This window comes from Vicia villosa, unplaced genomic scaffold, assembly GCF_029867415.1.
Source record: "Vicia villosa cultivar HV-30 ecotype Madison, WI unplaced genomic scaffold, Vvil1.0 ctg.000650F_1_1_2_unsc, whole genome shotgun sequence".
NCBI classification, from domain to species: domain Eukaryota; kingdom Viridiplantae; phylum Streptophyta; class Magnoliopsida; order Fabales; family Fabaceae; genus Vicia; species Vicia villosa.
Window position 1 is genome coordinate 1 of NW_026705291.1, and position 9,069 is coordinate 9,069.

General features: G+C 31.4%; 1 protein-coding gene across 1 annotated transcript; it reads right to left on the reverse strand.

Moving 5' to 3' along the window:
* Positions 1-4,745: 4,745 nt before the first annotated feature.
* On the reverse strand, positions 4,746-7,546 carry LOC131630151 (auxin transporter-like protein 3). The gene is made up of 8 exons (XM_058900942.1): positions 7,276-7,546; positions 6,993-7,178; positions 6,771-6,883; positions 6,442-6,625; positions 6,261-6,358; positions 5,948-6,155; positions 5,481-5,738; positions 4,746-5,276 (listed from the first exon to the last, which is right to left on the reverse strand). Exons 1-8 carry the CDS (start codon positions 7,429-7,431, stop codon positions 5,082-5,084), a joined length of 1,398 nt encoding a protein of 465 aa, XP_058756925.1. The 5' UTR covers positions 7,432-7,546; the 3' UTR covers positions 4,746-5,081.
* Between the last annotated feature and the right edge of the window lie 1,523 nt (positions 7,547-9,069).

Consider the following 9,069-nt stretch of genomic DNA (forward strand, 5'->3'; position numbering starts at 1 on the left):
AGCATCATACATACCATCTTTTACCTCACAACAGTTAATCAGACGTTGTGGTATCCCTTTACCAACTGTTGTGAAATGGTTTTTTCGTAGTAGTGTTTATAAGGATAATAAACCTGATAATTTAACAGAGTTATCTCTAAATTAGTTGACAAGTTCAAGATTTTCATTATGATAATCAAATTGACATAAGTTATTAAGTTTTTCCCAATTCATGAGCGGAGACATGATTTCTAATGGCTAACTTTTTGTTTTACTGTGAAATGATGATGACTTTGTCCATGCGTAGAAATTATTTTTTATGCTGCATAATTCATAACTTAAAACGAATCGATGAAACAATGCGAAGGAAGATTTGTTTGCACTTGATAAATAATTTGCTACTCGATATTGGCTAACATGAGTTAGTATAAAGCAACATTCTCTTAGATAGTGGCAGTTTTAGCATACGACGACCTTGGGCAAGTGCCCAGGCTCTAAACCAAACTACTACTATATATTTTGCAATCTATCCACCTACTTCTAATTTGTTCTCATTCTATAGTCCTCCTACCTACACACTACTATTAAAAATCTAGCATTCACTATTTCTCATTCTAACTCCTTAGCCTCAATGACATGTAAAGCGGAAACTAATTGTAAATCAATTTCCACCTTTTCATAGGTTAGGATAAACCACATAAAAATTGTAGCATGTTGTTTAATTAGAAAAATATGAACAAGTTACTAATCTTTTATTTATAAGATAGCAATTATTTTATAAAAGTGACATAAGTTTGATAAATAATGATGTGACACAATTAAATAATAATTTTTATTTTATGAAAGTAACTTAAGTTAGGAAATTCTATGTTCTAGCGTTTAGCTAGCCGACACAATTAAATAACAATTTTTACTTTCTCGTTTTTTTACTAAAATTGTAGTCAGTCATCAAGTTTATTAATAGTTCCCACATATTATTATAATATTTTATGGTAAATTACACTGAGCGGGAGATATTCAAGTCACTTGACGATATTGATATTATTCGAACATTTACCGCAAAGAAGTCTTAGAAAGGACACTTATCTCGTAATTTTATTTAACCCGCTATTGTATAATTATGTTTATCTCTTTTATTTTTTACTATATTTTTGTTGACAAAATGACGAGTCTCTTTTATTTTGATTGATGACTATTTATATATTATATACAATGTGAACTTGCGGTTTTTAAATTTTTGCCCAGACTTTATAATTTTTTTGGCTCCGCCACTGCTCTTAGATGATCAAAGGTCTGACGAGTGCAAATTTGGTTTTATACGAGATAGACGATTTACCAAGTTTTCTAATCTCTATTAAATTTGTGGAAGCATTAAAATCACTTAAAACTTAATACGTTTTGACAAATGGGCAATTTACTTGTGCTCAATGTTTATAACACTAATAACCAAAGAAAGTTAAAATGAACCATGTTCTAAGAAAGTTGCACACTCGTGGAAAAATAAGATACCAACAAACTGAAAAATCAAGTTGAATCTGAGGTGTCATGTTCTTCCGATATAAGAAAAACTCAAGCATGACTTGTGAAAAAAACGAGCAAGGCTAAATTCTTAAGGCCATGTCGTTTTGGCCGACAATATTATTGTTTGCCTATAAATATTAGATTTGTAAAAATAAATTCGAACGCACGTTCAATCAAACAAGTTATTTTATGTATTTTCATTATTTTGTTGTTCTATTTTTATCTTATCTTTTAGAGTTAAATATGTTTGTGGTCCTCTTAAATATCTTAAATTTTATTTTTATTCCCTCAAAATATTTTCTTCAAATAAGTCATTCTAAAATTTTTCGTCCATATTTTTTGTATATATATATATATATATATATATATATATATATATATATATATATATATATATATATATATATATATATATATATATATATATATATATATATATATGGTCCATATTTTTATAATAGCTCAAACACTCAAAATATCATATTTAACCTTCTCTTAAAGAACACGTTATTAAAGGACAAAGTTCATATCCCAGTGGAATCACTTGAATAAATAAAAATTATTGTTGAAAATTATTAGTCGAGCAAATTTTCTGATTCAACATCAGTTGCCTAATAAAAACATATGAAAAAAATTGTTGAAGCCTAATAAAAACAATCTAATTGTTGTAGCTAGGTAGGATGGTCCAATAATCCTCAATCATAGAACTAAATTGATAGCCTTTCCTTGATGAGCTAAGCTTTTCTTAACTAAAAGTGCAATCAATTCATCTAAAATATATGGCGTTTATATTCCCCAATATGCAAACAATCACTCTAGGTCCATAAAAAGGGTCCAAAAGAAAAAGATAATTACTAGTTGACGAAATTTGAAAGTAATAGTAGTTATTTTTTTTAGGAAAAAGGTGAAAGCTATTTGTTCATTGTGTTTGTCATCTCCCATAGCATGCAAAGAAGACACATCAAATTAGGCAACAACCAATTTAAGTTATGTGATGAGTGCCTTATATAGTTCTTGTTGATTGGCATGACTGCAAAGTTTGTGGCCCATAATGTACTATAGATTTTGCATTTTACAGCTGCTTGATTTATCACACTTCACCTTTCACTACAACTAGACAATATCTATTTGAAGAAACCAATCAAGGAAGATATGACCTTTTTCTATACAAGCAAAAGATTTTAGATAAGATTCATTGATTACATGATGATATGATACCATAGTGTTGGGAAGTTCAAGAATTATCTAAGAGTTAATGCTTTAGAATCACCAAAGAGAAAAACATGACATCTCTTTTCAAAATCTTAAAACATTATATATACTATTTAACTTCTAACATTCTTAAACATTTTAAAAAGACTTTATTTGCGGATATCTATCCAAATCCGTTCTAAATTTAATGGAAACAAGTCGCTTTGACCGAGTTTAGGTTTGAATTTGGGTTTTCCATATTTTAAATATGGGGATAGATAACATAATATGAGCATTAATATATATATATCTTCCGAAGTCCTACTTATATTACATGGTGTTACATAAGGATATAGGCCTAAACAGTGTAACCACAATCGGATTGTAAGCTTTCGAAATCAAACAAATATCAGTTTGATTAATATTAACTATGTCACCCGGTTGCTCCCAGATTCTATGAACATACTTGGTCACATTGTCACCAACCACATCCCACGCCTTTTGATAGAACCCGGCTGAAAATCGTATTTCATTCGGATGTGTTTGGGTCATTTTTTAACAAAACCGTACAGTTTGGTTCGGTTTGCGGTTTGTAATTTACAAACCGAACTATACCGCATTACATTAAAACTAACATTCACTTAACCCACTTCCAACCCTAACTCAAACCTATTATGCCTTAGTCTCATGATTAGGAATGATTTTCCCTTCCCCATTCTTAAAGTTTTAGTTTAAGTCTTCTCAAATCTTACTTAGAGGTATCATACATTTTCTCATCTTCTTTTCCAAGCACATATGACCTCTTCTTCTCTAATCTTTCATCTCTTAAGTTCTTTCTTTTTCATCTTATTATTTTTATTCTAATATTCTCTCTTCCAATTACATTTTTAACGCTCCTCTTACTCTCTAATCTCTCCTCTCTTTTACTCTTTCTTTTTCATCTTCTATAATCTTTCACTCCTTTTTTTTCTTTCTATTTTATTATAATGTTTATGATTTTGTTTTATGCTACTATTTTATGTTTTTTATTCCACTTTTATCTAATATTATTTCTGTATATTAAATGGAAAGTTGTTGTTCAAATATGATGAGTTTTATTGTTATTTGATAACGCACAAATGATTAAATACAAAGTTATGTTGTTATCTATATGTGTATGTATGACTCAATATTTTTTTAAAAAAAACCGAACTAATCCAAACCACATTGGTTTTATTTTATTTTATTTTTAAAAATCAACCGAACCAAATCGAAGTGCACACTTTTTTTTTTTGCGATTTGAATAATTTTTTAGGTAAAAATCGACCAAACCGCACTGCGAACACTCCTAATCACATACGAGCATCGTGACAAAGAATGAGAATTTATCAAAGATTTGAGTTTAGATTCAAAGAAGATAAAAACGTCATCGTCCTGCCCGTTGCAAGGCTTAAAAACATAGTGGATGTAAAATAACCCATTGCACTTTGATCCAATAATTAATTAGTAATTTGTGCTTAAAGCAATAGATAGCTCTTCAAACACCAACCATGTAACTTTAAATTTTTTTAGGCATCTGTCATTGTCTATCTTTTTACAACCTTCCTATTCTTAACAAATCTCCAAGTGGGTGTGTACTTTTCTATTGGTTCCAAGATATATGTACTTTGAAAGGTAAATTCTTGTAGTTTTAAAGGTAGATAATCCCATCCCATCCCATGTTTTATTTTGTAAGTGTTATGAATATGTATAGTAACTTTTAAAGTAAAAAAAGAGATACTTTTACCTCTTTATGAATTCTAGATGCTTTTACCTCATGATTTCTTAAAAACCACGTCCCAAAAAATAATTTTAATTTTGAATTAACAATTTTAAAGATCAAAAATGACTTTTTTCTTTCTTTCTTCAAATTTATTGATCCGAAATAGAAGTAGATGGCGACAAAAGAAACTCATAAATCTTTTTGTTTTCTATCAATCTTTTACTAAATAGAGAAATGAAGTTTTAGAATCCTTTAGTTTTTGTGGTAAATCAAATTTATCAATAACCAGAAAAGAAAGTAAAACAATGAAAAATACAAAACAAAATGAGAGCAAGCATATATATCAAGGTGTAATGGCACAACAAAAAAAGATAACTTAGGGGATAGTACATATCATAATTAATCATCACACAAAATTCTAATTGTGATTAAGTTGGTATTAAGGGGTGGCCATGATTGCCATCACACCTTTAATTAGCTGATACAAATCAACATCACTTAGCTGGTTTCTTACATTGAAAAAAAAATTAAAATAAAGGGATAATATATGAAAAAAGAAAGAAAAAAAAAAGTAGTCCAAAAGGCAACAATCTCTTTACACACATGTATGATCTGAAAGTGAATGTGTCACAAGAAATTAGAGAGGTAATTAGGCCCTGTGAGGTGGACACTGATAGCACTTTGCAAATAGTCCAAATGTTTTAACTTGGTGTACAAAATTAAGCATACTTGCCCATCCTCCTAATCCAAATCCAACCACCAATACCCATACAGCCACAAACACATTCATTGAATATAATCCTACCCATCCTCCTAAAATCGATGGTGGTCTCTCCACCGCATTCTGCCAAAAATAACAAAATACAGATCAAATACATCACTTATTCAATAAATCTAAAAAATGCACATTTATTTATAATATTAATCGGAAGGAATTATATGATAGTACATTAGTACTATCGACTGGAGCAAATTAAAATAAGTGTATGTTTGAATTTGCGTTGAGATTGTGAGAATCACGATGATAGTACATAGGAACAAGTATTACCTCTCTGGCTGATGCTGAAGCAAAGGTGACCATGTGTGCCAAGGCAGGGATTATATAGACGGTGAAACTAACCAAGAGTGATCCAACAGTTGAGTTAATGGGACCAAAGAATGGGAATATTATTGCCAAGAACCATATTGGAACCACCACAGGAAGCCTAACCAATGCTCTTTTTAACAAACTTTTGGTTTCATGCACTCCAACAAATTTCTCCCACACAAAATATAAAGGTGTGCAAGCAAATCCAAATGTTATGAACTGCAAAAATTAACACCAAAAAAGACCCTTTAAATATATAGAAATTTCAATAATAATTTATGTAGCACCGTGACAGAAGACGTGTCCAGTGTCCGACACGTGTCAGACATTCAAATGTTTTACTTTATTAAATTATTATAGATATTATTGTTAGTGTATCAGTGTCATATCTGTGTCGGTGTTTTATAGATGATGATTGATTAATTAACCTGATGAATGAGCATGAGAACGACAGCGGAATCTCTAAACCCGTTTCTAGGGAGCAAGGAGAGAGCATTGGAATGAGTGAGAAGTTCGTCTCCAAAAGCCCAATATACTGCAGCTGCTGATGGCAAAGTTAATGTCATCACATATAGAGTTGCAATTAGATATATCATCTTAAACTTCTGTGGCTTCCACATTGCATGCATAATTTCCCTAAAATCAATACAACACTGTCAGATTCACATAAAAAACTTGCAACAAATTTCTCGAAAACCATGTTACATATCTTAAATTAATCCAACAAATTTGAGTCCGTACACTGTAACAGCATGTCCACCAAAAGTATATAGAATGTTGGTAGCTCCAGTGAAGTAAAGAACCAATTTGGTTGGACCAGAGTGCTTCACATCCTCAGCCTTCAAAAACATTATCATAAATCACATTTATTGAATTAACTATATGATTTTCGACGACGAAGTTGATCATGAATTTTCTATACCTGTCCATGAACTAAAGAAGCTATGGTCATATACCATGCAGTATAAGTGGTCATTACTAGGCCCAAAAATGACCAAATCCTGTAATTGTGGAATGATGGGATGAAAACTGTTGTTGCACAGCATGCTCCAAATATGTAGGTCCATGTTCTCTTGTCCAAATGGTCATTTATGTAGTATATGTTACTGTCACATTATTCATATTATACCAAAAAAAATGTTAGCTTTAGATTTTAATGTATAAATTTTTTATTTATATATAATCAAGATTATACAAAAATAGCAGATAAACAGACAACAAACCGCGCTGCTATTACTATATAGTACTAACCTTGCACAGGCAATTAGCTGAATTACTGATCCAAACAAAAGGAAAGTGCAATTGAAAAATAGTCCAAGATTTCTCCAATGTTTGCCTAAAAGTCCATCAAGAACTTCAAACCACTGCAAAATTTGAAAAGATACAAGATTAATTAGAAGAAGCTAATCCCAGACGATATATTAATATAATAAAGATTATACAGAAATAGCAGACAGACAGACAAACAATCACCTGAATAACATGGTTTCTGAAATCAACTTTCTCTCTTTCTTTTCTAGTTCTATATTCAACATAAAGAACACTGATAATGTAAGCAGTCCAGCTTCCCATCAATCCATAAAAAATCTGAAAAAGAATTCCAGATAACATCCCGAGTTGCGAAAACGAATATGGCAATGTCAAAAGCACTTGTGCAACCTACAAAATTAAAATTCAGAAAAAAAAATATACTATTAGAATTTTAAAGATATTGTTACATAATCAAAGAAGTAAAAGTGATTAAGTAAATAAGTGCCTGATTAGAAGCACAACTAAACCAAGCATCATAGACAGAACCACCATGCCAAAAGAGCCTAGATAGTTTGCTACTAGTGGACTTAGAACCTTCTTCTTCTCTCTCCATTTCTAAGTAGTTTCCAGCAACAACAGTTTCAACTTTCTCAGAAGTCATTTTGTTGTTTATTGTTATCTTCCTGAAACTGTTTTAAGAGGAAGAAAATAGAATTGAGTGACCAAAGATATATATAGAGAAAAGAGAAGTGCTTCTTTCCACACTCCTATATCACACTTTCACATTAAATTCTTATATATAGCTACCAATCTTTTAAAAAACCGGTTCAACCGGTTGAATCAAAAATAACATATTCATCGGTTGGTTTGAACCGGTTACAATAAACCGGCTCGACCGGTTTTTGTATTTTTTCATTAATAATGATCTGTTACCAATAGTAATGTGAAGGTTCAACTTCATGATCAGTGTTTTGTTGGCTGTGATGGGCCAAGATTAGCTGCATTGCACGAGCGGGTGGCCTACCATAGGACTATTTCTTTTCTTTTTTATGAGAGCCCATGCACATTGATTGATCATGAATTTTGATAAAAGCAAATAAGGGGTTGATTAAAAAATGTTTATGTGTGGGGGAACCTAAGATGGAAGATATCATTGCTCTACATGATTTAGTGCTAATCATGATTAGTATTACATGTGTTCCAACTTGCTTTACTATAAGAAAATTCTAGCAAAACCCTAAAGCCCTTAATTTCTTTTTATTTTCACTTTTTTATTAATAGTTACATTTATCATTTTGTATATAAGTACTGTGGCTAGTCATGTGTTACTACTGTATTTCATGTCAGCATAGTCTTTAACTTTTTTATTGCATCATTGAGTTTGGAAGGTTTCATTTCCATTGTGAGGATAATTTAGGTTAGGTGTGATATCCTCATCTTGTGGTCAAAAAAAGAGAGGATAAAAAGAAAGAAAGCATCTTTTGATATGGGCATTAGATCTATCAGATTTGATTAATAGGACTAAGCATGACCCAACTCCTACCAAACCCACTAGGCCCAGTTTAGAGATTGTTGGATCTTTTGGACCGACTTCAAATTTAGACCTTTCCATTTAGCTGTTAAGGGTTTAAGGGGAATGTTCTTTTAACCCTTAACCGTGCGTCTCAAAACTTTGAAAACTCGAAAAAATACTTTTCACGTGTCTGAAAAAGTATTTTCGGATGCATCTAAAATCACACACATTTTTGTCTTTTTTAATCCACCTCATTTTGAACAAAATATGGTTTGAAGATGCATTTTCCGTAAGTTATTTAGGTGTATTTGAAGATGCATCTCCGAAATATCTCCGGAGTCATTTATAGTGTTTTTGTTCATTGAGATTATATAATAAACGACTAAGTGATGTTTCCAGAGATACATATCCGTAAATATTAAGCAGGATATTGGATAAAACAATGTCTTGCATGATGATGTTAAATCGGATGAAGTGAGTGATAATGTTAAATCGGGTGCTTGACCGATTGTTTTCGTGGCAGATGTTCGTGCATAATTTACAAGTAAATAAGAATTTATTGTTCATGAACATATGCTCAATGGGTCCGCAGAGAGGCCAAGAAATTAAGTCTTGGTGTTGTAATCGCAAGTTCCGACAATGGTTCGGGTAGAAGACAAGAATTTGTAATAATTAGATGCGAAAAAAGTGACACGTATCAACCATGGAGTAGGAAGTTAAAACGAGATGACACTGAATCGAGGAAATGTAAGTGTCCGTTTAAATTGCATGGATATCGTATGGCGG

What these genes read in the sequence shown, in the direction of transcription:
- LOC131630151 (XM_058900942.1), bottom strand. Translation starts at nt 7,431, where the DNA reads ATGACTTCTGAGAAAGTTGAAACTGTTGTTGCTGGAAACTACTTAGAA. An exon ending in CAGCTAATTGCCTGTGCAAG is followed by an intron (nt 6,626 to 6,770) that starts GTTAGTACTATA and finishes ATAATGTGACAG; the next exon opens with TAACATATACTACATAAATG. An exon ending in CTTCTTTAGTTCATGGACAG is followed by an intron (nt 6,359 to 6,441) that starts GTATAGAAAATT and finishes ATGTTTTTGAAG; the next exon opens with GCTGAGGATGTGAAGCACTC.